Below are 27,774 nucleotides of genomic sequence, written 5' to 3' on the forward strand. Positions count from 1 at the left end.
GCTATGACATCATCTATGCCATGTCATCAAGATCAACATAACAACATATGCAAACAGATGTAAACAACATAACCTGAGTTATTAAGTGATATAGTAGTCATGCTTATGACATCATTGTGGCTTCTACTGGAAAGCTATGTGGTAATGACATGAGTCAATCTCAATAGATCTAGTGGGATACATTCAGGATATACTATGTATTCAATCCATTGTTAGAAAAACATAATTTATGGTCACCTTATTAGTAATATCTAAATCAACCAATGCCCAGTACACTTCAAATATGTAAGTTGATTCAAAACCAAGTTGACTCAAATTTACAATTGGATCAAAGTCCATTTGTTTTTTATTTGAACACCTCTGACTCAATTTGATATATCCAAGGATTTGGTCCAAAGATTAAATTTGAATTACAGTTGCACTGAAGCTTCAGATAGGCATAGCATGTAAATTCCTGTCTTTCTCCTCTAAAACATACAAACAGGTATTTTGCTTAGGGATACATCAGGCAATGTAAACTGAACAAAAGCATAAGAAGTCAAAATATATTTTGATTTTGGAATGTTGATACAAAAGACTGAATGCAGAAATCTAGAGCAAATTTGGTCTGAATAAATATATCCAGAGTAATTCCTGTATCTCATCCAATATCATACACATATTAGAGAACAATAAGAAGTATGTTAAATTCCTTATTGGGGGAAAAATACCTCCTTCACTGACCATGAACTCTCAGAACTCTCCCTTCTGTTGAAGCCCAACAATGTAGTATTCTGCATCACCTGGTAGGAATGCAGAAAACTGGATATTCACAAGTTGTGAGCCATAGAAATCGCCCTTGTTCAGTGCTAGCTTGATTGCATCCATCAAATGGTCAACGACTCATAATTGGGAACTGATTCGTTCCAAACTTCCGACCCTGAATACTTGGAAGATGTCCACAGACCCAATGCAATTTCGTCATCTTCCTTTGCTGTTGGCCATGTGTGCTCGAAGGCTGTCTGGCTTCAGAGGTAGAATGGAGCTTTTCACTCTGCATTCAGATAATGGATATGCCCTTCTTCTTGGCAGCCTCTTTTTTGCCTGGGAAGGAGTTTCACCTTTTGGGAGGGGTGGTAAGGGGGCTTTCTTTCTACTTGTGAAAAGATATCTATTAGCTGCAGGTGACTTCTTTCCAACCGGAATTGTCTCTATGTGTTCATTAAAGTAGAATCTTCCATCCAACTCTCTTCTATTATACCCATCAGGAATCCTTTGTTTTCCTCCCTGAGATTTGTTCCTCCTAAAGCTGTAGGATATTTTGGTCCTAGCCTGAGGCTTGTTTCTTTTGACATATAGTTTTCTTGTCTGAATTTGGAGCTCTTTCCTTTTCATGGACAACCTTGTGGCACTATAGCCATACATTTGTCCTTCACAAGCCTGTTGGGATCAAGAGAATACTTTATCTCTTGAATATTAGTTTGATTCTCTTCTCTGATTCAGACTCTAATGGAATCCCATCTTTCTGGACTTCCACTTCCAATTTGTCATCCTTTAGATTTTTCTTTTCAAGGTTCACAGCATGGCTCTTGTTACCTTCAGACTGTGGCTCTTGTTTCTCAGAGTGGGGTTCACCTGTCTCAGCCTGAGAATTGCATTCAGAAATGTGTTTCCTAGGAGGGGCATTGCCCTTGGGATCTGAATTTTTAGGACTAGGACATTCCTGGTCTGACTTCTGTAATCCAAGATGCCCTTCCCTGGCCTAGCCTGACCATCTTCTGACCTTGGCTTTCCCATATTTTGTTCTGTGATGTCCCTCATCCTGATTTGCAGGTCCATCCCCTGACTTTGCAATATCAACATTTCGCACAATGTTCCCTTCCTCTGCTTTGGGTTGCCTCTTGCTTGACTTAGGACGCCCTTCATCCATCTGAGGATTTTTCTCACCTGGTTTTGGAAAAACAAAGTATCCTGTATCTGGCTTGAAGTGTTCCTCTTCTGATTGAGGCAACCGTTTATTTGTTTTGCTATGGCCTTCTTTGAATCACATTTCCCCTCCCCTGGCATGGGAAATCCATGAAGGTTTCCTCCGGGCCTAGGACAATTCTTGTCTGACTTGAAATGCTCTTGACTAGCTTTTGGATGTTCTGTTGCATTTGCCTGGTGATGCTCAGTATTATCCTGATTTTTGCCTTGTTCTTTCCTTCAGCCCAATCACGGCACTCTTCAGCCCAGTCCCGCCATTTACTTGCCCACTGCCGCCATTCATCGGCCCACTGCCGTTTTTCATAAGTCCAGAAACGTCGCCTGTGTGGACGATAGCGTCCCTTGTCCAGCCTGCAATCCGAAGCCAAGCTTCCTACTGATCCATTAAATTCTCTGTCATAAACTGGAATCCCTGCAAGAAGCAGAATTCAATTACTCAGCTATAGAAATAGGTGTATGATTAAGACCTCGTCCTTAATTCATGACTCAGTATTTGTGGATAGAAGATTTTTTTAAACTTTCTAGTCACTGATTGAGAGGAAAAAATGAATGTCTAGCTTATTTTATTTACGCTTTCTGCTGGAAACATCAGGAAAAAGGTAATTTGAAAATCATAAAATGATCCATTCTGTTTGTATTTTGTTTTATAATTTGTTCTTCCTGCTTTGAGGAGCTCTAAGTGGCATGTCTGGTCTTTATCCTCCCTACAGACTTGTAAGGTAGCCTTGACTAACAGTTGGTGACAAGCCAATATCACTCGGAACACTACTTGCAGAACATATTAGCATTCAAAGAGCTAATAGTATGTGCACATGATTGGCCCCTTTTCCCCAGAAAGAGAGAATGATCAGATGCTGTGGAAGATGCTCTCATACTCTAGTACTGAGAAGTTATTCTCCTGGGGAATCAAATTAGCATCTGTAAATGGTAAGCAAATGAATCATGTCTTGTATATTGGACAACCAAGCCAAATATCTTGATCTAGTTCTATTATGTTCTTATTTATTCCCTCACACATGACAACACTCTGGAGCAAGTATGTATATTCATAATCAGGTTCCCTTAGGTTACAATTACATCTCTTAAAATAATAATTTCTACTTAGTAGAATTTACTGTCCATCAGTATGTAGGCATAACAGTCTGTGTTTATAACAGCTGGCATAAATAATTTGCAGCAAAACTCCTATTATGTTAACATCAAAATTTAACATATTTTATAAGATATAAATAACTAGCAGCTGTTCAGCCAATGGTTGGTCAATGGTTGTCAAAATACCCAGTAAGCTACTAATGTCAGTTGCTGAATCAAACCACACATACAAGAGGGTAGTAATGCTACTCAAATGAAGAGAATTTCCCCCAAAATCAATGTTGAATCATTTATATTATAGTCTTATAACTTCTAGAATCTATTCCATATAGATGAAATATGGATGCATATAGCTAAAATTCAGTAAGAGAAAAAGAAAACTCTTAATGGTTAGTTTGGCTAACACTACAGGGTATACAACAGACTTTACAACAGACTTTGCATCGAACTCATTGAGTACCAAGTTTCGGACTGAATAAAAGTTCTGTTGGCTTAACAGTTCCTAAGCGTGGTTGCTTCAGTACTACTCAGGTCCAGCCCTGGACCCTTGAGACCATATTTAACCATAGTTCGTTTAATAAATTACAATTTGCTAAATGTCCACAATTTACTAAGCCATAATTTATGGTACACAAGCCACATTAACTGGATTTGTACAATGCTCCAAAACAAAACCTAACAGACAGACCATTAAAAGAGCTGTAGGACAGATAATAAGAATTAATGCCTTTCATTGAAAGTGGTATAATAATATTTAACCAATTACTTTTGCTTGTATTGCAGAAAGCAGTTCATTTCATTATAAACAGTGCCTTTGATTAACCTTCTTTCTTGATTTCTGCTGTCGCAGACAAATTGGAAATACAGCGTAATGTTGCAATAGGATACATTTAGAGTATAAAACCCAGTGCAAATTGGTTCTTTTTTCATTTCTAGTGTTTTTCCCTCTGGATTTTACTTTCTTTGGGGAGAATTCTATTCACCTATTTTAGTTGTTGGCTGTTTGGATCCCTTCAGGCCTACAATGCAGAAAAAAGAAAGCTAAGTTCCTCCAATTCATCTTGAATTCTATAGGAAGAGATGGCTGACATTTGTTTGTTATCTGCCTGCCTACCTCTCTGCCCTCCCTGAGACAGAAATGTCTTGAGGTCACAATTTTTATTAAGGCACACAAAGTGCTTTCTTGAAAAATCAGGTGCCTTCAAGAATTCTCATGAACTCTAAAAACAATATTTCACAGGGGAAAGAAGAAAGTGTCATCTGATCCATTCAAAATTACCATTAACATGGATAGATACTGTCTTCCCATTTTCTTCAACTTCCAAGTACTTGCTTTCATTCTCAAGATGCCTGAAAGGAGAGGTATTAGTCAGTTACTTCATTATATTCTTATATAATGCTCTAGGAAAGGCACTTATAATTTCTTGCTTATACTTCAAAGTAACTTAATAGGTCTTGTTTGTTATGCAGTTTGACAGTCTGAGTTATTAACTGTTTACTAGGAATCACTGATCTAACAGATCTTGGCTGATTTTGAGAAGGCAGGCAGGGGCAGACCTGTTAGTATACTTTGATGGGAAACTAGCAAAGAATATAAGGGTTATAGGATACATCCAAATGTCAACAATGGTTGAATTTAACTCAAAGAAACCTTTACTTAAAATCAATTTTCCTCCAGAATGTGAGCTCCTGGTATGTCTATATAGCAACAATTTAACTATATACAAGAATTCTCCTCAGGAAAGATTTGAACATCCACACTTCAAGAATTTCTTTTAAGTTCCAGTTTATTTGGGAAGAAGATAATGATCCTTCAAAAAATCCCCATTAGAATTGTAATGTTAAAACTTTTCTGCAAGTGGGTGCTTTCCTAAAAATCTAATCCTGCATTTTTTAAAAAGTATTAAATTGTTTTGGCATAAGTGTGACTGAGAAGTAATGTTGCTAACCCATATTTGTTGTCTCAAATATATCAATAATATTCCCTCTCAATATTTTAAAATCAAATTCTCAGACTTCACAACTCTAACTTTTTTGCCCCCATTCTACAAGGAAAAAGAGAGAAGCTAGATGTACAGTGAATTAATATAACTATTAAAATGACAAAAGAAAATAAAAGTGCTTATCGATATAGCACCACTTTTCACATTTCACAATGTGTAGAAGACAATATCTGTTATTTGACTACTATCAAGATGTATATCAGGGGGGAAGTAGTTTTGGACACAAATTCTTACCCAGCTTTCAAGTGGAGAAATGGGGCAGACATTTCTACATATTTCTCGAAGAAGCAGTGGCATCACAACTGAAAAATGCCCAGTTTGGGAGTCTCCATGAAGTCCTCCCTTGGGCTTCCCTTGAAACATGGGAAACCAATGGAGCTATCGATAACTGAAATGCTAACTGTACAATAAAAGGCAATACCTTCACCCACATATTATTCTCTTGGCAAGGCTGTTAATTAAAATCATTGATATCTAAGGAGAAAAAATTATCCAAAATTTTGTTCCCCGTTGAAACGTTTCTTAGTTCTCTTTTTATCAAAATGAATGATAACTGGTCGAAGGAAATGCAGATCTTCTCCATCAGTCCTAATTTTGTATTAGACTGTTGGTGTATAAAGTTTTTCAGACAGGAATAAGACATTAACATTTCTGTACAGAGAGATCTAAGTATCAGGTGAAGGAATCATAGAAAGGCATCTACTTTTGGCATCTTACCTTTTGGTTGTGATCTTTTTGCCATTGATGACAGCGGTCATGATAGAAAAGTGATGGAATCTTTTAGGAGCACTGAAGAATGATACAGAAAAATCTGAAACAGAGAGGGCATATTTGTATGATGAATAATTTCTAAATGCATTTGCTTTTCTCTTTAAACAATGCTATTACCATCAAGGTCCAAACATCTTCACAAATTCTTTGTCCTGCAGACTTCTCTATTTGTTTTGTCTATTTTCTCCCACCATTAAATAAATGAAGATTAGAATTATTTTCCATTCTGCTTTCCTTCTGGTGGCCCAGTAAAATAATCTGATTCCCTCCATTTTATTTCTGTTGCCATGGTATCTCATCATATAAATTCAAATTCAAATTTAATGAATTTATATGCCGCCCAATCCCGAAGGACTCCGGGCAGTTTACAGAAATAATCTCTATAAGAATAAAAAAATTTTAAAAAAAGAGAAGAAAAGCAGGTTTAAAAAAAACACATCATGCACTCAATCTAGGCGGGGCTGGACCTCATTCATGAGGTCAACAGCCCAGGCCTGCCGGAATAGCCAGGTTTTAGTGGCCTTTCAGAAGGCCAAGAAAGGGGAAGGGTCCCGGATCTCTGGGGGTAGATTGTTCCATAGGGCCGGGGCAGCTACAGAGAAGGCCCTCCCCCGAGGAACTGCCAGACGACATTGTCTGGTCGATGGCACGTGGAGAAGGCCCATCCTGTGTGATCTTATCGGCCGCTGGGAGGTATGTGGCAGAAGCGGTCTCGTAGATATCTGGGTCCTAGGCCATGTAGGGCTTTAAAAGTGATAACCATCACCTTGAAGTACGTTCGGAGACCGATAGGGAGCCAGTGCAGCTTGCGGAGGATAGGTGTAACATGGGTGTATCTCGCTACATCCAATATCGCTTGCGTGGCTGCATTCTGGACCAGTTGTAGTCTCCGAACACTTTTCAGGGGCAGCGCCATGTAGAGCGTGTTACAGTACTCAAGTCTTGAGGTGACGAGAGCATGGGTGACCATTTGAATGCCTCCCGGTCCAGGTAGGCTGCAACTGGTGCACCAGGCGAACCTGGGCAAAAGTCCCCCTGGTCACAGCTGGACAAATGATGTTCTAGTGTCAGCTGCGGGTCCAGGAGGACACCCAAGTTGTGGACCCTCTCTGAGGGGTGTAAAGTTTCACCCCCAGGCTTAAAGATGGAGTATCTGGACTATCCTTGGGGGGGCACACATCCAAGTGCAAGCTTGTTCACCTCCCATCCAGGCCTTGACAGCTTCCAGCACTGGCACATCACTTCCACTGCTACACTGAGTTGGCACGTGGCGGAGAGATACACTGGGTATCATCCACATATTGATGGTATTTAATCCCGTGCCAGTGAATGATCTCACCCAGCGGCTTCATGTAGATATTAAATAGGAGGGAGGACAAGACCGAGCCCTGTGGCACCCCATATTTAAGGGGCCTAGGGGTCGACCTCTGTCCTCCAACAAACACCGACTGTGACCTGCCTGAGAGGTAAGAGGAGAACCTCCGTACATGGTGCCTCCCACTCCCACCTCTCCTAGCCGTCGCAGAAGGATACCATGGTCGATGGTATCGAAGGCCGCTGAGAGGTCAAGGAGCACCAGGATAGAGGAATGTCCTCTATCCCTGGCCCGCCAGAGATCATTGGTCAGCACGACCAAGGCTGTTTCGGTTGCAATAACCAGGCCTGAAACCAGACTGAAGGGATCTAGATAATCTCCTTCATCCAAGGTCCATCGGAGTTGGAAGGCCATCACCTTCTCAACAAACCTTCCCTAAAAAAGGGAGGTTGGAGACTTGGATGATAGTTTTTGAGACCGAACCAAGGTGGTTTCGGTGCAATAACCAGGCCTGAAGCCAGACTGAAAGGGATCTAGATAATCTGCTTCATCCAAGGTCCATCGGAGTTGGAAGGCCACCACCTTCTCAACACCCTTCCCTAAAAAAGGGAGGTTGGAGACTGGATGATAGTTTTGAGGATAGCTGGGTCCAGAGAAGTCTTCTTAAGGAGGGGTCTTTACCACCGCTTCCTTCAAAGGTTGCTGGAAAGATCCCTCCTGCAGAGAGGTGTTTCGCAATCCTCTGGAGCCAGCTTCGTGTTACCTCCCTGCTGGTTGAGACCAACCAGGAGGGGCACGGGTCCAGCAAGCAGGTGGAGGCACTCATTGCTCCATGGCCTTGTCCACTTCCTCAGGAGTGACAAGCTGGAACTCACTCCAAGAAATCTGATCAAGACCCTCCCTCAGCATCTCCGCTGGTACTGTCCAAGTGGAGTCAAGTCCGTCCGAATCTGAGTGACGTTGTCCGACAGAAACTGAGCAAATTCCCTCAGCCCTTCCCTATAAGGTTCCCCCACGTCCCTCCCTTTCAGGAGGGAGCGGGTTATCCTAAACAGGGCAGCTGGGCGAGATTCTGCGGACGCAATAAGACCGGAAAAATGAGCACATTTTGCCACCCGTATCGCCACTAAATAAGTCCTAATAAAGGCTCTTAGTTGTGTTCAGTCGGATTCGGAGTTACTAGCCCTCCAGAATCGCTCTAGGCATCTCTTTCATCTCTTACAAGCGTGAAGACCCCTGGAACAGGAGATTAGTGGAGCCTGTATATATGTTTTATTGTTGTGTAATTAGACAGTTATGGGAAGAGCCTCAATTATTTTAATTGGTGTTCCTATGGCTTTGACACCGAGTTTTATTTAAGTGTTTTATAAGCCATCCAGTGTTATTTAGTTAAGATGGAATCATGATATAAATTTACTAATAAAGAATTAAATGCCCAATGGCCAAATTCATCAACCAGGAAACCAACATAAAACTTTGTCTACACATGATGGAAAATATTTATTTTTATTTTATATCATTATATCTGTTTTGTTTTCTGTTAAACTACATTTCCAGTTCAGTCAAAATCCTTCAAATTTGGCTATTAAAAAAGAAGGTCTGACTAATTTACTGTGGAAAGAAGTATAAAGTTGAGTATTCCAAATTAATTGTGAAAAGGGGGGGGGTAGATTGGGTTTACATGTAATATTACCAGAAGAAGAACGCTGTCTTGTGAAGAATATTTGATGCCATCCTGATCAAATAAATGTTTCTCATTCTCATTTTTTCTAAGGAGAGAAAATAAGACAAAATGACACCATTACGTATGTATACAGTGAGGGCTGGGTGAAAAAAAATGACTTTAACGAGAAATAATATCATCCAAACTGTTGCATTTTCTTTTTCAATGATCTATGTGGATATTAAGAAAAGCAATCAGTAGAGATCTTTGCTCAGAGATTGATTCCTTCCATTTGCGCAGAATAGCTCGTTTTTGATAATCATGTTTGCAAAGCAGTGGAGTGGGGGGGGGAACCCTCCAGTCTACTCTTGCTTAGATTAAAAATTAAACTAAATAAAACTCAGCTATACATTCTCTACTACCATGTTTGCCAATATTGAGGAACAAACATTGAGCCCAATATTGAGCAAACAAACTATTGGGATTATATCTTAACTACTTGTTTTACTGCTTTGAATCAAAAGTATCAATTTATCTGTCAATTTCAAATATTAAGCCATAATTTGGATGACCCCCACTTCTAACACAGGCCTTGCTCCAAGCTGATATCTCATCTATCAGGTGGTAATCTTCAAAATTCCTAGCTAGAGTGCACACATATTTTTTTTTCTTATTGCTGTTTTATAAGTGATAGTAGTTCACATTTAAATAGGGGGGAACAGATTTTGGTTCCCTCTGAAGCAGAGGTGAAATTCAGCAGGTTCTGACAGGTTCTGGAGAACCAGTAACGGAAATTTTGAGTAGTTCGGAGAACCAGCAAATACCACCTCTGGCTGACCCCAGAGTGGGGTGGGAATGGAGATTTTACAGTATCCTTCCCCGGGAGTAGGAGGGAATAGGGATTTGCAGTATCCTTTCCCTGCCATGCCCACCACGCCATGCCCACGGAACTGGTAGCACAAAAAAATTGAATTTCACCACTGCTCCGAAGTCTTTTAAACCATCTAGTCTCTATTTTCTTACTGAATATCATAGGTATAAGAAGTCAATGGTGTATATTCATTATTATGAAAAGTATCAAGCCCTTGATGAAATAATTGAGTTGATTTAAAAGACCCTTATGTCTTTCTCTAGGTTACTTACTTGTTCCTTTGGAGTATCTTTGCTATTTCCATCACATGGATACGAGTATTTTCTGGAATAAAGAGACATCAACCTATGGGAATTTAAATCTGACTCCATATCACTAGGTTTGAATAATTTCAAGGTTATTGCTTCTGATCCCCACCTTTAAATAATAGCTCAAATGATATGCCATAAAGAAATAATATAAGAAGGCTTATAAAACCAGTAATAGCAGATGCATGTTTCAGATAGACAGCTACACAAAAAAAGACCTCGTAAGAGTAAAATTCAATTGCATACTTCCAATAATGGCAGAATGGAGCCGGTACAATTTTTTTCTCTTCCCTGTGCAGCCTGCACTAAAAATTGTTCTGAGGGAACTGCCCACCTCATTCCACCTCCAACCGAGCCTCCAGAGCTAATCTGGAAGCCATGCAAAGAGTTACAAAGGGAAGGAAAGAAACAAGAGAATTATATTCCACTGATGGAAGCTCGCTTATTTAATCCATTAAAAGGAAAACCAAGAGAGATCAAATGGGTCAACAAGCCTACAATACGTGCAGAATATAAACGGAAGAAACAGATCCTTTGTCTTTGAAGCATCTTGATTACATGAACAGAAAGTCAGCTATTCATATGCATTTAGAGGAAATCAAAGTTGCATCATACAGAATCAAAGTTGCACTATATAGAATTAGGAGGAGAACTAATTTATGGAATGTCTAAAGGCTGAATCATGGCAACTGGACCAAACTTTGTTAATCTTGAGACACTTCATTGCTCATCCAAGTAACTTCAGTCAGAGCAAAATTAGTTAGGCCGAGAGTCAGAGTGTTGTTGGAATGTACCAACTCTTGTTCTAAAGGTGCTTTTTCAGGAGGCAACTGGACTTTCTTGTTTTTGGATGATACGTTTCACTTCTCATCCAAGAAGCTTCTTCAGCTCTGACTGGATGGTGGGAAATGGAAGGATGGTGGGGAAAAGAAGGATCCAGTCAGAGCTGAAGAAGCTTCTTGGATGAGAAGCTAAACATCTTCAAGGGAAAACAAGGAAGTCAGTTGCCTCCTGAAAAAACACCTTTGAGACAACCATGACCTGGATGACTGAGAATCTCTACAGATTTGTACTAATTCTTGCTATACAATTTCAGGGTTTTATCCCACAAATGTGTTGCCAATCATCGTCCAGTTGCCATCATTCAACCTTTAGACACCTTTGGCCTGGATGATTGAGTCTTCACTGATGTAATGAATGTAATGTTGGAGGGGGGTATATATTTCTATTTTTTATTTCTATTTTCATCTAAATTCATTCCAGTGTCAGTCACCATCTATGCCCTAGATCAGAGGTCTTCAAACTTGAGGACTTCAACTCCTAAAATTCTCCAGACAGTTCTGGCAGTTGAAGTCCACAAGTCTTAAAGTTGCCAACTTTGGGGACCCCTGCCCTAGATGTTTTGTATTTGGATTAGTTGATCAAAAATAAATTAGAGTGAGCTGCTGAATCTCTTCAAAGACCCAAAAAGAGAAGGGCATCAGAGAGGAACTAAGGTTCTTACTATCTGAAAGGACTTTGTAAGCTTCAACAATCTCCTTGAATTTCTGCTCAGCTTCTTTTCTGTTCTCCGGATTCTTATCTGGATGCCATCTGAGCACTTTACTCCGGTACCTGCATAGTTTCACGTAAGTATAACAAGTTTTAATTACCAATCAACTAAAGAACTGCAACAATGTTAGCAATCAACCAGCTAGGATATACAAAAATTCCATCATGAATTATGTTGGGAGCAAATTTGAATATTTCCACTGAATTTTGTCATGACACAAGTAGCACAGGAATAGAAAAAGAATGCAGATTGGGAAATTTTGCATTGAAAAGCTTGCATTGAATAAATATACACAAAAAAGATTGGAAAATGGGTAAAAGACATTTTAAAAAAAGGTTTTCAGGCTATTTGCATTAAGAATTACATAAATCAGGAGATGAGGCATACAATAGCTATGAATGCTAGATGACAGTAAATCTAAGTAATAATTTTTTCCTGTTTTTAAGAATCCATACCAAAAATTTCCAGAATGAATATTGTTTTTCCAAGGCAGACAATGAAATATATTGGTTTGTACTGATCCAGCCCTCCATACAAACATCCACATATATTGGAAACAAATAATATTTTTTATATCATTATTCCAGACAGCTTCTCATTATTCACATGAGAGAGAGAATAACTCCTAATAATAGGGGTGAGACTATGATCAGATTTCTGACTAAATTATCCATGGAAAAAACCTATCACTGTAATGTTCTTTTTCCCATCATTGCCATAGACATAAATGACAAATAACGAGAACAAAACTTCAAAAAGGAACCAGTTACTGTTATTTGGTCCCATGAGCCAAATTCACAAGGAAGCAAGAAATGTCATGTTTGGTTAGCTGGGATTGTGTGAGGAAAAAGATGATTTGAAGGACTTATCTTACGCTCGTTTAATATCATTCGTGGAGGCACTTTGGGGAATGTCCAAAACTTTGTAATAATCCATCATGACGTCCATCAACCCACAACAGGGGCTAGCGGTGAAGATGAGAAATAATGGCAGCCAGATTGAGTGTGGTTTTTTTTTAACCTGCAAATACAACGAGAAGGCACACACATTGTATAGTTTTGAGATAAGGAGGGACAGATATTGTTCATGGACAAATGATGTGATGGCTGAGCTGAATTTGTAGTTGATGCCTAAGAATCCACTTCCATTATCTCTCCAACATGTGTTTCTTCCCTATCATTTACAAAACAGACTTTGCACCATGATGTAGCATTATTATGGAATCTAATTGGGGGGGGGAGGGAATCTATTTAAATTCATGGTGCAGCTGTGTCTTCCTTCTGTGCCTATCTAAAAAAAACATAGTGCACTAAACAAAAACAGATCCAAGACAAAATTTCCCAATTTCACATCTTTTCCTAGTGACTAAACCAAAATGAAATACTCTCTAGTAATCCCACTTGTCCAAACGTACTAGTCTAATCTTACTCATTCTAATGCAGTGGTTCCCAACCCTTTTATGGCCATGCCCCATCAAGCCATCTCTAAAATCCTGGTGTCCCCCCCCCCCCAATGACATATAATTCTTACTTTACTCAAAAAGTGAACTTTACTCAAGTGGAGGAAGCCTTAAAAGGCCATTAACTTCAAAAGACCATTAAGTTCAAATTTCCCCCCTGTGGGGCGTGAGACCCACGTTAGGAACCACTGTTCTAATGCATCTTTGTCCTTCTGCCCTAAGCCTCATATACATTTGCGCTGGCTATTTCATATGATCAAATTTGTGTGCATTTAAGGTCCCTCTAGAGCAGGGGTATCAAACTCATGCCCCATGGCCCAGATGGATCACACACCGGCCACGCCCCCCCCCCCATTTTAGCAAAGGGGGGGAAAGGCACAATACTTTATATGATGACAATGTGACACCATGAGTTTGACACCCCTACTGTAGAGTCATTGAAACATCTTAATTATGCCCTCTATCACTTCATCTCCCTACTAAAATGAAACCAAAAACAACAGTAAAAAACACTGACGGGTCAGGAACCAAATTTTAGGCATGGTTTTGGATGTACAATGACTTTCAGAGGCTTCAAAAGGGATACACTTTACTAGATGCCTCTGTGTGTTCTTTGTGTGTGCTGATTTCTTGGGCTTATTCAGTGCATTTAGAATGTAATATTCCTGTTGATATAATTCATATAACTGTAGCAGAATTTATACTCAATTAAATCTCTGGTGTTCTATTATTCATATAGTTATAATTTTGTTCACTTTATTTTTGTTTCTTACAGGCAAAATGGAAGGCCAGACACTTTATTTTTTTCTGAAGCTTTTGTTCTAAGCCTTCATTTTTTATCCCTCACCTTACAGTCAATTTGTTCATATGGCACAGTAGATTCCTAGTTGCAGACTTATTTTTTTCCTTCCTTTTTAAACCCTGGCCCTTTTTATATTGTATATGTTACTTACTTCTCTCCCAAATGGTTGATCCTTCAGCCAGTTATTATTACGTTAGAGATTGTAGCCAATTCTTAAGTAATTTTCTTGATGTTCAATTTCTTACCCCTTTCTAACAAACAATAAAAAATACACCTATTGTAAAATTATGAATAAAGCACTGATTGCAGCAAGCAAAGGCAATTGTGCTTTTTACCATTAACTCAGTTGTGCCTCATCACTATTTTTAAAAAGTATGGTATCATCAAAAGAGTGATGGTTTCAATTTCCAATTATTTATTTTAAAAATGACAGCAATTTATTGTATTAATATTGTTTGATCTAATACAACAATAGCATTTACCTTTGCTGGTAAAAATGGTCAATGCATCAATTAACTCAAATGCTTATATTCAGTATTGTGGACACAAATATTCTTCTATGCAGCAACTAAGTTTGTAAAAGAGAATTTTGCTGTCTGAGTAGAGTGGGTTGGGTGAAAATATAAGACAGAGGCAACAGCGCTTATTGTTCCAGTCCATGGAATGGAAGCTTCTACTGAGCTGTATCCAAAATTCCACAAACAGAACAATGACAGTGATGTCACACAACGGATAAAAACGTGGGACAGAATCCAATGGTATGGTTTGATGGCAGGAATAATTTCTACTCTTCTTCTATCATTTTTGTAGCCTTTCACATCATCATCATCATCATCATCATCATCATCATCATCATCATCATCATCTACTCTGAAGGTTCCTGCCAACCTTCAGAACAGAATTTGAGATCATATGCAGGAATGAAGTTGCAAGATGAAGGTGAGAAAGGACAAATCTAATTCCATGGTTGATTTTCCATCAGTGTTGCCTCTTTTAAAAATGTGATCGTGTAAAGCAATTGCTGCAATCATTAAATGAATCAATAGTTCACTGTGGGTGGAATTTTGCCAAAAACCCATTGAAAAAGGTGGTTACATGATGACATGATGGCAATAGGTCGTAAAGGCAACCTAGCTGCTGAATGCCTGAAGTGTAGTCATGTGAGGGGAGGGGGTGACTGTTGAGACTTCGAATCAGGTCTTAGGTACCCCCAAGGAAGGTCTGTCAGAATCCTATCTGTAGTTCTAAATAGAGTTATATTTCCCAGGACAGAACTGATATATAATTAGTAGGACTTCCTGGACTCAGAGTTCCTCTCAAAGAAGAGATGGCAGCTATGGTCACGAGGGCCTTTTGCCATGTTCAGCTGATATAACTGTACTCCTTCAGTGACTGAGAATCCTTTCTCGCAGTCATTAATGTCTTGGTTAAGCCATCCATGGACTATTGCAGTCAACTCTATAGGGGGATGTCATTGAAGACTACTCAGGAACTGCATCTGGTCCAGAAGATAGAAGCATGAGCAGTTATATAGCAACTTGGCTGAGCAAGCTACATTGATTAGTAGTAAGCTTGGGTGCAATTCAGTATACTTGTTGTATCTGCAAAGTCCTTCATGACTTTAGACTGACTATTAAGAGAACACCTGTCTTCTTGACTCTGTCCATCTGTAAAAGCTATACGCCTCATAGTACAACAATTCAACAGTATCATCTGATGGCTCCCTTGAATCTTGCATTCTCTGTTGCCAGTACCCACCCTCTAGAAAAGGGCAGGTACCCCACTGGAGGTTCAACCTGATTCTGCTGCGCTGAAAACAGGTCTTAAAGACCAAGGCTGGTTTTTTTGAGAGTCTAATTAGGTAAGATATGTGCCTTGAAGTGAAATTGCATTAATGAGTTGGGTAAAGTTGGCCCCTGAACACTATCATCTTTATCTGTTTTATTATAGTGGCTTCATTTTTAACTTATGCACTGCCCAGAGTTGTTGGGATAGACAACAACTGTTAAAATAGACAAATATCCTACTGGTAGGCTATTGCTGCTTTCATCAAAATGACAAAAGCAGCCTGAACCTATTATGTTGTAAGTTTGCCCTTGTAGGTGTGTATGGAACATCTCAAGCCATGGGACTTAATGGTGCAGTGATATAAGATTGCTTTCATCAGACTGATTTACTTCACACAAACACACAAGGGTCACTGTCCATAATTGGGGGGGGGGGGCAAATGGTACAAAAGACTGCTAGTGAATGGCATGATTTGGGAAACTGCCATTTTAGAAGTCTATATTCTCACAGCAAAAGCCAAGTAGCTGCCAGCTGGTTAAGCAAACGTGCCCTGAAAAGATTTAAAAATTACCACAGGCAGGAGCAACTGATTATAATAGGAAGAACAAAAGAGATAAATATTGCTATAGAAGTTATTGGAGAGATTATTAGACCAGGAGAAGGTAGCGGTGTTAAGATATAAATTCTGAGGAGGGGGCAGAATTATCTAACAAAGTGAAGGCCCATAAACAAAATGCAATGGGTAAAATGAAAGGAAGAAGGTTCCTGGCCCTGGCTGATTTAAAATCACCACACCTTTATCAAACTGCCCTGCGGCCCGACATAATTCACAATCATTCTAATCTGCTATATAGTAGACATATGTTTTATTCCAATCCACACAACAGAAGAATGAACCCAGATATGTGAGTTGAACAGGGAGCCCACAATCTCTGCTTTTTTTTTTTTTTTGCTCTTCAAAATCTCCTCTCAAAGAACAACCTCCAAATAAACTATTTATATGTTTAATGAAGAAGCCAGCTGTTGGCTCTAAACTACTGAGAAGTAATGATGTCACCATTTGTCATAAGCCTGCAATTGCGATCCTTTGCAATAAACTGTGAGGAAACATCAGAGTAGGGAGAGTTTACTCTAAATGAACACCCAGGTGTAGCAACCATGACTGTAATTATAGTATATAGTATTAAGTTAAAATAAGAGTTGATCAGTGGTTTTCATCAAAGTGAAACATCAAAATGTGGTCATATTCAGCAGAGCTCCATGACCTAATAATGTCTTTTCTCATGACTTAGGACCTACTACTATATCCAGTAGGTTTTCTGATGTTTGTGACACATCAGTCTTGATAGGTTATTCTGATGATGTCATTCATTAGCTCTTGATAAGTTCCTACAATAAATTAGTATGAACTATAACTATTCTTACCCTTTTATTTATTGATTCAATTCCCCCTCCCATGCCATCAGTATAAACTCTAACAAAATTTGGCATGGAAATTAAGCCAGAATTATGGAGAGAGTGTTGCTAGCCATCTGGACAGAATTGCAGCCTATTTGAAATCTCTGGGTAGGAGATTTTTTACTGAAACAATCTCTGAATCTTGTTTCCATACTTTCTGGCTTTTATTTGGAGCAGTCTGAGGTACACATTGTGACTGAAAGCTTGGTTGTATCAAGCCATCTGGCCTGGGGCTGAGCTCCTGTGAGTACTTGGAAGTCATGACTGAATCCCTGCTTAGGTTTCCATTTCCACCATTTTGACTAATCCTGCTGCGTAAACTCCAGAATGAGAAAGTAGCACACTGCTATAGTGAACCCCACAATGCATTTATATCGGACTTCAACATTTGCCCTTGATCTATATATATGAAATGTATCCCATTTTTTGGGATCAATCTCAAAGCAAAAGCTCCAATCTTGAGGGGAGAGGGGTGGGGAACCTAACCTCAGAAATCTCATCCTTCTGTCCACCCACTTTTTTCCATTACTGAAAAACAATGAATAAGGTCCTCAGAGGGACCTTAGAGGTTAGGAAGAAAGCCTTGAAATAAACTTTCTGAAAAAGAAAAAGTGACACATAGGGGGAAATTATCTTTTAATTGTCTCCTATTCCTTCTGAAGCAAAGACAACCTCCAGAGATTCCATATACGAAATTATGCAACTGGATTAGTAGGAGACAGGCAAGCAGAAATTTTGCATTCTTATGGAACAATCATTAATACTGACAATAGCTCAATCAACATTGACAAGGTAAGCTAATATTTGACATGAATGCAGGTGACAGATTTAACTATAGATTTAGATTCCACAGGAGCAGAAAGAATCCAGCAAAATGTAGGTAATAAAAATGCCTAAAATATGACAAGAGATTTTGTTCTCTTGAGAGAATGACTGCCTTTGGTTCTTCCCAAATGTTACCTGACTGGCAGCCATACTGTCGTGTTACCTGAAGTGCTTCCATCCTAGCTTATTATGATATGAAATTGTAACTTATTTTATTTTTCTTCTTTTTCCCATCTCTTCCCTTATGTGACACTTTTCCTTTTTTAGAAAGTATGTCTTGAGGCTTACTTCTTAACCTGCTTTGGCTTTCTCAATTGTCAAGCATGCCTCAAGAAAAGAGATGGTAAAAAAGAAAAGAGAGACAGAAATAACTTCTCCCTTATCACAATAAGTACAATTTAAGTAATTTATCACCGTCCCTTAAGTTACAACATACATTCTCTTCATCCCATATTTCATTTGTAAACCAAAAACAGAATCCAAATACCACACCATTCAATCCTTATCAAGAAAAGCTCAGTAAGGATAACTAATTATCAATCTTAACCTTGATCAAATAAGCCAATGTACATTCCTTCTCTGTACTTTTAAGAATGATGCTCCTTAAGCCCTTCAAATAGTCCCAAGAATTGATTTGCTTCATTGTTTATTCAATTGTCCTCTTTAATACAATTAGTCCTCTAGTTTCCTCTAATATCCAACTTTCAAGTCTCAGTCTATCTTGTTTTCACTTAAACAAACCCAAACAATTACAATTTCCTATGGGAAAAAACCTTCTAATTAATTTAAAATTACCATATGGCTTCAACTCCATCTAGGATTTTAAACCATTATTAACTTTCAAAAATCAATATTCTAGGCATTCTTTCACTTTTTAATCAAAAAAATAATATTTCTCCCAATTTTTAAAATACTATTTAAAATTATTTTCTCTAAGGAGAAGGCGACTCATCTGGTGACTGCAATAATACTTGATATTCCAAAGGGTCTTAATAGAAAGTGATTAACAAGTGAAGCTTGGCCAAGTTTATGTCTTAAAAAAGGCTGTGTTCGTGACTGTGAGCAAAGAAGGTCCTTCCCTCAACTCCCAGATATCCAGTTCATACGTTTACTGTAAAACAGCAGTTCCTGCAGTCTTCTCATAAGAAACAGCTGTGTTGACTACACAGGGGCTGTCTCAGCATCTCTCCTTACTCTGTAGAGAATTTTGGTGAGCAAGATCTTGCATCTCATGTTGATCTCTATCATAATGCAATCCTGCTGCAAAAGGGATGTTTAGCATACCATGGCTTTTATCCAAAAGTCCCAACATTTACTTGAGCATAATTGCATAATTAATTGTTCCTTGGTTGTCTTCAAAGATGGTAGATATTTATCAATTTATCAAGGATGCTTTAATTTGGATTCCTGAACTGTATAAGAGGTAGGTTTCAATAGCCTAAATAGTTTCAGGGTTCTCTTGAAAGTCACTAAAATACTGAAATAAACAGAAAAAAATGTTGAATTAAATCAGGGAAATGTCCTTTACCTTCATTGGACTGAAAAGTAAATGTCAATTCTTACTCCAATCTTTGAGGCAGGGACAAAATATTCATTTTTCTTTGGTTGAACAAAATTAAGGAAAATGGCACTAACTGTGATGATTGCCAAATCCATCCTTATGAAGTTGGCACCAAGGCCACAGTGAGATCAAGCCGTTAGCCTCCAACTGAAAAGAAATCTAAACCAAAGGAAAACAAAAGGCAAAAAGCCAATGAGCCAGGAATATTTATAGGGATACATATTTTTCTTTTTAGTTTTCTGGAGCAGTTTAAACCATTGGGTCATAAGAAAGAACTAGAAGCAACACAGATGATGGATAATTATGCAGCTTATAGCAGTGTTGAGCAACACTTTATAGAACTAGGCAACTGGGGGCTGCAACACAGCTTCCTGACCTTGGCGAAGAGAACAATAAAGATCTGGACTTAATGATGTCGGGGGCAGGGACAAGTTTTGCCTCTTCCCTACAATACTTTATGGTGGAAATGAAAATGTGAGATCACCCCCACTCTAAACTCTCCTGAATTGTACTCCTTAAATTTATTCATTTTCCTGATTAATTTTAGTGGCATAATTACAGGGCACTGGGGAGGGACTCGTAGGTTGTGGGTGGACCATCTCTGCTCTAAGTATTTGGCATCTCAGAGAATGCATGTCTGTAATCTCGTCTAAAATGGAAACCTTGCAGGAACTTTAATCTGGTTTAGGCATACTGCAGGTCCACCCTCTGCAACCTCCTTCAGATGCCAGAAAAGAATGCCTGCCTCATATGTGATGTGGGATCCTGTTATGGTAGCAAGCCAGAATAGAGACAGATCGATCCTGGAAGTTTTTCTGATCTTCCCAGAAAAACATAAGACAGAAGAAGCGTCATTCTCCCTCTTCTTGTTCTGAAGATACTTCTGAGCCAGCGTGAATTCAACAGCTACAATTCCTATCCCTCCCTCCTCTGTGACACACATGAGTCACTGCAGCAAAGCTATTATTATACAGGGTTTTTATATGAACACCATTCCCATTTTCAAAAGGAAGATAATCTTTCAATTAACTGCTGATTTAAACAGGCTTTACTAGAAGGAAAGTAGCTTCTTCCCTCAAAAGTAGAGGGGGCATGGAATGATTTCTCCCTTTTCTCTAGGTCCTGTGGTAATGATGAGAAGAAACCTTTCTATTCATTACAAGAATGACTTCAATTAGAGCAGAGAGGTTAACCTCCAACCTAGCTGATTATACCTGATTGTTGAGCCTTTTTATAACAGTGCCACAAAGCAATGTACATCTGTCACATTTGAGTGCCAAGATCATGCTCTAATCCAAGCCTATGAGGACATTAAAGGTGAGTTAAGCCCAGAATGCAAAGACACTGTGCAGATTTTAATTAGAGATTTTCAGCAGAATCAATGATTAAATTTCTAAGGTGAATAAATAGCCAATCGAAAAGCGTCATTTGTGCCTTTCTGAAGAGAGAGAGCATTGGCTTTCTCCCTGCCACACAACTACTGTCTCTTGAGGTCAAGTGTTGATAGTGGACAAAACATCATGCTTGGATCAAGAAGAGCTCCCTCTATTCATATTTTACCTCGCTATGAAGGTCTTTAGGCAAGTGATTATCAGAAGGCAGAAGTTAAAATAGAATAACCCCAGCATTATTGTAGAAAACCTGCTACACTGATACGATAAATACATTTCTGTGTCCCCTAAGGCTGATTCTATGCAATTGGGAGGATTAACCTGTAAGTGCCTATTTAATAAGAATTAGTTGAAGTGGCAGAGGAAAGGAAGAAAGCTGCTGATAAAATAAATCAGCCCACAATGTTCTACACAACAAGCTTTAGAATGCAAGTAGAAGTAATATTTATTGGCTGCCAGTCAGAGAACTTACAAACATTATTGTAAGTTTCAGGTCTAAAATTCTTCTTAAGTGTCTTTATTCCAAAGGCGAAGAAGAACTGCTAAAAAGGAAGGTATCAAAATGTATGGATCTTACCAGGGTAATTGGAAAATTCTATTTATAACTGACTGGTTCATAGCACAGAGAAACAGTGAGTTCACTTGTGCATTTTCTTAATATTATCCCCAAATTTTGATAGGTTGCTTTTGAGGAGGAAAGGCACATAAACTATTATTACATGAGCCGAATAGTCTTCAAATGCCTTCCCTGCCCAGTTTTTGGGGATACATCAGTTTGTCCAAGACAGCAGGAGAGTCATATGGATATTAATTAAGTATGATTGTCTCTTGCATAGAATTTTGACAGATGAAGATAACTGGAAGTCACTTCCCATTAGAAAATTAACACATGAATTGGATTTTAAGGTATTAAGTTGGCCATATAACAAGGCGATAGATTGGTGACTACCACTCTCATCTGTATGCTGCCAGATGCTGTAGAAATGTAGTAAAATCCGGTTCTAAAGACATGACTGGATCTGGTGACTGAAAACATCAGTCCTATGTCTTCTGCCTCTGTTCTTCTATCTTTTCCTCTCTCATTACGTTTAGTAGTGCAAAATGCTGCAGATTTTCATACTCTGCTCTCCCGTGCATTATTAAACATTACTGCGGAATAGAAAAGGTGCAGGGACACTGTTCCAGCTCTGTTTCTATCTTTGCATGTAATGTATATAAGATTAAACTCTGGTTTATGTCACTATCATTATAACAATTTAACAGGCTTAGGGACTTTGTGCATTCTGCATAAACAACCTTTGATGGCAGCTTCTAGCCACATTAGTTTAAAAAAAAATCTAAGCAGGGTTTGGCTTGGCAGGTACTTGGATGGAAAAGCAACAGAGAATCCCATGGCTGGGAAGCTTAAAAAGATCTCATCGAACAAAACTATGGTAAAACACATTTGTATTTTTACCAAAGAAAACAACTTGGCTCTATCCAGGTAGTCATCAGTCAGCAAATGAATTCAACTCAAACTAATTTTTATTCAATAGATGTGCATAGTAAATATTCCTAATATTTTGCTTAAAAATAAACAAGATTGCATTGATATAGATTTGCAGAAGTATCTGTCACAAGATTATTCAAGGCTAGAGTATGGGATTCATAGCAAGATCCAATGAATTCTTTTTTTAACTGAGCAATCTTATCCATGACTGTTGGATTCTTGGCCTCTCTCTTTATGACCAGAGAGATGCTCTGTGAATAGGGGTTTCCCCCTCCCCCAGTGTGATGGTAGAAGACTCATTGCAACCCTTCTCATAATTTCTTCTATGATAGGAGCTGTAAAGAGGGGTTTGGTAGGACATTCTCATTGTATGTTGGAAGAGCTTGTAGATGCAACTTATTTATTTATTTTTTGGTTCAACCCATCTCCAAATAGCTGTTCTAGTGCTATTTCATTCCCTAATACTGGTGTCATTGCTAAGGAGGAAATGTGTACATTTTAAAGGAAAGCAGGAATGAATGATTAAAAAAAAAATTCCCCATACCCATTTCATGGCCTTATCCAGAGATATTCAATGCATTATAAGGCAGAGGTTTCAAAGCACATCTCCCATAACTCACAACTAGCATGACAAACAATCAGCAACTGGGTACTAATCCAACATGTTAAGAAACCGCTCACTTCAAGTTCTGTAATGTAAAAGAGCTCCAAACAGTACCTCTACTATCTTTCTCCCATCTATTTATTTTGTCAATTGCAAAATAACAAACAAGTGTTTAAAGGGACTGTTTTGGTGCAAATTTTGTTTTGCAGTTTAATTCACTGTAACAAAAACTTTGCTATGAACTTGTTCTCCCCCCACCCCCTTTGGGGCCTCCAACCTGAAATTTGTAACAGGGCTCATCACATTTAGAAACCCTCATATACCTATGGCTTCTCTTCTTTATTATCTGAGATCCTACATTAGAAATCTTGAAACTTCATAAACACACATCCCTACCCTCCTCAGGACAGAAAAAAAAAATCAGAACTTCACTTGAAGGAAAACAGCTTTGTTTTCTCCCATTTTGCAAATCCTAACATTCATATTAAGCTGCTGCCACCTAGAGGTCACTTTATGTTTATTACAAATGTGTTTCTGCAATGTTTAAATAAAAAGTGTGGATCAGGATTAAATGTGATTTCTTCTTTCTCCATGAAAAGAAATATTGCAGAAAATCACATTTCTGCAAATGCCATGATTTAAAGTCTTGCTTTTCTTCCTGAAAATAGAGAGGCATATATGGAAATAAGTCAACTTAGATCGATGTTCACTCAACTAACACTACCAAAGAGAGTAGATTTCATACTCCAGTGCAACTGACACCCTCCTTGTAAACAGGATCTAAAGCAGGAACCCGCACCAACCAGAGTTTAATATTCATGCAGGTTTGTATGAGGAACATCGTAAACAGAGCTCTAATGTTTAGAGGCAAGGATGGAGCTGGTGGGCTGGGTGGGACACAGCAAATCTCATGTTAAAACATTCCCTCCGGTAAGAAATGATCAGGTGTTGATCAGATGTTCCCAGTTTCGAATCTGGGAAGAAAATACCCATTGAATAAAAAAAAGGATAGAAGAAAAAGGATTAAAAACCTTAACTATTATCTACCTATCCATCTATCATCTATCCATCCATCCATCCATCCATCCATCCATCCATCCATCCATCCATCTATCTATCTATCATCTATCTATCTATCTATCTATCTATCTATCTATCTATCTATCTATCTATCTATCTATCTATCTATCTATCTACCATCATTAGGGAGATGTTTTGTTTGTATACAATTGTATTATCCATAGTAAAGCAACTTTATTGGCATTTTGTGTCTGTGAGCTTCTGGTGTAAGTAGTTTCTTGAATATAGGATTAAGTATCTAGACCCGTGATGGTGAACCTATGGCACACGTGCCAAAGGTGGCACGCAGAGCCCTCTCTATAGGCACATGCGCTGTTGCCAGCTGCTCTTCTGGTTTCCGGCACATGCACAGCTGGTCTTTGCATGCGCCAGAGCACTGGAAACCCAAAGATCAGCTGGACAGTGCACATGTGTATGCCAGCCACCTGATCTTTTGGTATTCCAGCATGCATGCAGCAGCGACCTGGTTTTTTGGGTTTCCAGCACTCTGGTGCATGTGAAGACCAGCTGGCTTGTGCACATGTGCACACTGGAAACCTGAAGACCAGGTGGCTGGCCCATGCATGCACACTGGCCAGCTTATCTTTGGATTTTCAGCATTCTGGTGCATTCTGGTGCATGCGCACATGTACACACACTTTCCGGTTTGGGCACTCGGTGCCGAAAAGGTTCACCATCACTGGTCTAGACAATCTAAATTTACAGTGTTCAGAGAGTGAAATGAATCACTAGATGAGGAGTACCATATCTGGACTGTCAAAAAAGATTGCAGAAGATCACTGCAAAGCAACAAATAATTAACAGTTGTATTATCTTTATATTTCAAAATAACTATACTCATTAAAAAATTTTGGTAATCAATTCAATTTTAAAAAATATATTTGTTAATCAGAACTCGGAAAGACTTGTCCCTTGAATGTTTGCGTTCAATCCTGGTTATTATTGAGTTCTGACATGGAGCACCCTCTACACTTTGCAGCTGTTGATCTCTGCCCAAATCATAAGTTTAGACTTAGCCAACCAAAGGTTGATGACCCTTAAACCTGTGCAAACATTTGTGTATGTATGTACACTAGGCCTTTGCCCTGTTTGAATGAACTTATTGATGTAGTGCCATTCTTTATTAATAGATTTAAACTTTCTTTTCCTTAAGGACTAGTTTTTCCTCTACCTTCTCCTTACCAGAACACCTTCTGAGGCAGACTGAACTGACCCAAATTCACTTAGCAAGTTTCAGTGGCTAAAGAAGGAGAACCTCCCTCCCTCCCACTATTTAGCAAGCATAGAACTATATAGGGTGTAGGTCAGGATGAGCACTGATGAACCCCACTGACCTCCTCTTCTATGAATGAGGGTCTATGCTGGCACTAAAGAGATGTCATCCAACAAAGGACAGTTGAGGTTTGACTGGTGTGTCAGGAATTATATTCCAAAAATTAGGTAGGAACAGGACAAAGTACAAGGTACGCATGAAAATTAATTTGTTGACAGATACATTAGAAGTCAGAGGCATATATTTTTAAAAATTACACGTTAAATATAAATATATATCTTATTAAAATATATTGATCTGAATTATGAAGACATTCAAAGGTGGTTGCATATGAATTGTAATAAAGCTAAACCCACTCAACTCTGGAACTTACTTACTTACTTACTTACTTACTTACTTACTTCCATCCCACCCTGGACAAACATAGCCCTATTGGCAAAACATATTCTAATTCAAACAGTTGTGCCTATTTTTATGGACCTGGAGCCGTGATTGAACCTATGTTGGCAATATTCAATGAAACAAAGCCAAAGGGAAACAATGAACAAATAACTTAGAATGCACTGCAACAAGCCACAACCCCATAAAGAGGAGACAGACTGTCTAGTTACAAGTTTCAAGTTTAATTTTATTTATAGGCCGCCCAATCCCGGAGGACTCTGGGTGGCTTACAGAAAGAGGAAAGAAAAGAAAAGAAAAGAAAAAATAAAATAGACAAGTTAAAAAAACAACACAGATACATTCATTTCAGTCGGGGCTGGACCTCAACAATGAGGTCAACAGCCCCAAGCCTGCCGGAATAGCCAGGTTTTGACAGCTTTTCTGAAGGCCACGAGAATGGGTGAGGTCCGGATTTCTGAGGGTAGTTCGTTCCAAAGGGTCGGGGCAACCACAGAGAAGGCTCTCCTCCAGGGAGCCGCCAGCCGACATTGTCTGGCTGACGGCATCTGAGGGAGGCCCACCCTGTGGGATCTTACCGGCCATTGGGAGGAGTGTGGCAGTAGGCAGTCTCACAGGTATGCTGGTCCTAAGCCATGCAGGGCTTTAAAGGTAATAACCAACACCTTGAATTGCATCCAGAGACCAATAGGTAGCCAGTGCAGCTCATGGAGGATAGGTGTAACATGGGTGTACCTAGGTACACCCAATATCGCTTGCGTGGCTGCATTCTGGACTAGTTGCAGTCTCCGAATGCTTTTCAAGGGTAGTCCCATGTAGAGCGCGTGGTAGTAATCCAGCCTTGAGGTGACTAGGGCGTGAGTGACAGTCTGGAATGCCTCCCGATCCACGTAGGGCCGCAATTGATGCACCAGGCGAACCTGGGCAAAGGCTCCCCTGGTCACAGCCGACAGATGGCATTCCAGTGTCAGCTGTGAATCCAGGAGGACCCCCAAATTGCGTGCCCTCTCTGAGGGGTATAAGTTTTTGCCCCCCAGGATCAAGGATGGACTATCTGGGCTGTTTTTCAGGGGGAATATCCACAGTCACTCAGTCTTGTCAGGATTGAGCACGAGTTTGTTTACCCCCATCCAGATCCTAACAGCCTCCAGGCACCGGCGCATCACGTCAGCCACTATTCTGAGCTGGCATGGGGCAGAGAGATAAAATTGTGTATCATCAGCATACTGATGCTACTTAACCCCGTGCTGTCGAATGATCTCACCCAGCGGCTTTATGTAGAGGTTAAATAGGAGGGGGGACAGGACCGAACCCTGCGGCACCCCACATTTAAGGGGCCTAGGGGTCGACCTCTGTCGCCTGACCAACACCGACTGCAACCTGTCAGAGAGGTCTAAACCACAAAATGGACACCCATGTAATTTTATCAAAAACTATCTAACCATCAACCCACTACAGCAGAACCAACATAAGCTGTGAAATTATAACAGGCCCATACATTTAAAAAATCTCATAAACTAAAAGAATATTACAACCATAGAGCATCACTCTAGCACACAAACCAATTAAAGCCCTACAAAATATCTTAAGTAAGTCAAAATGTCTAGTAGCCCAAGAAGAAAAAATAAGTCTTTTCTACAACAGGGGTCCCCAACCTCTGGGCCATGGACTACTACCAGGCCGTAATCCATTCAGAACTGGGCCGCAGCTGCAGTTGGCCCAATTACAGCGGGCAGGTGAGGACACACATGTGCTTACCCATTGCTTGTGGGCAGCCATTCCCTCTCCTCCCCCCAACTCCACTGAAACAATTGAAGACTGTTGCTCTACAACATACAACCAGTCTGCATGGAGAGATACGCAAAACACTAGTAGAGTGCCTCCATGAATATCAACTAGAAGGCAAAAGACATGATGAAAACTCCTTAATTTTGTAGCGCATAATTTCACTCAATCATAGTTTTGACTAGGAAACTGTGATCATGCTAGACCAAGCTAAATCCAAAAACACTAAGGAATTCCTGGAAGCTAGGTACTCAGATAAAACAGCCATCAATAGATATATAGAGATAAACCACATTTACACACTATTCAACAGAAATAAC

At 39.3% G+C, this 27,774-nt stretch overlaps 1 protein-coding gene across 1 annotated transcript; it reads right to left on the minus strand.

Moving 5' to 3' along the window:
- Positions 1 to 1,441: 1,441 nt before the first annotated feature.
- On the minus strand, positions 1,442 to 12,476 carry LOC116503077 (chaperone protein DnaJ-like). Its single transcript, XM_032209239.1, has 8 exons — positions 12,415 to 12,476; positions 11,493 to 11,602; positions 9,953 to 10,004; positions 5,778 to 5,849; positions 4,337 to 4,407; positions 2,228 to 2,377; positions 1,763 to 1,926; positions 1,442 to 1,624 (listed from the first exon to the last, which is right to left on the minus strand). Exons 1-8 carry the CDS (start codon positions 12,474 to 12,476, stop codon positions 1,442 to 1,444), a joined length of 864 nt encoding a protein of 287 aa, XP_032065130.1.
- Between the last annotated feature and the right edge of the window lie 15,298 nt (positions 12,477 to 27,774).

The sequence above is a fragment of the Thamnophis elegans genome, chromosome 1, assembly GCF_009769535.1.
Source record: "Thamnophis elegans isolate rThaEle1 chromosome 1, rThaEle1.pri, whole genome shotgun sequence".
NCBI classification, from domain to species: Eukaryota; Metazoa; Chordata; class Lepidosauria; order Squamata; family Colubridae; genus Thamnophis; species Thamnophis elegans.

What these genes read in the sequence shown, in the direction of transcription:
- LOC116503077 (XM_032209239.1), bottom strand. Translation starts at nt 12,476, where the DNA reads ATGGATTATTACAAAGTTTTGGACATTCCCCAAAGTGCCTCCACGAAT. An exon ending in ACGAATGATATTAAACGAGC is followed by an intron (nt 11,603 to 12,414) that starts GTAAGATAAGTC and finishes GAAACTATGCAG; the next exon opens with GTACCGGAGTAAAGTGCTCA. An exon ending in CAAAATATGGGAAAGCCAAG is followed by an intron (nt 1,625 to 1,762) that starts GTCAGAAGATGG and finishes TGCAATTCTCAG; the next exon opens with GCTGAGACAGGTGAACCCCA.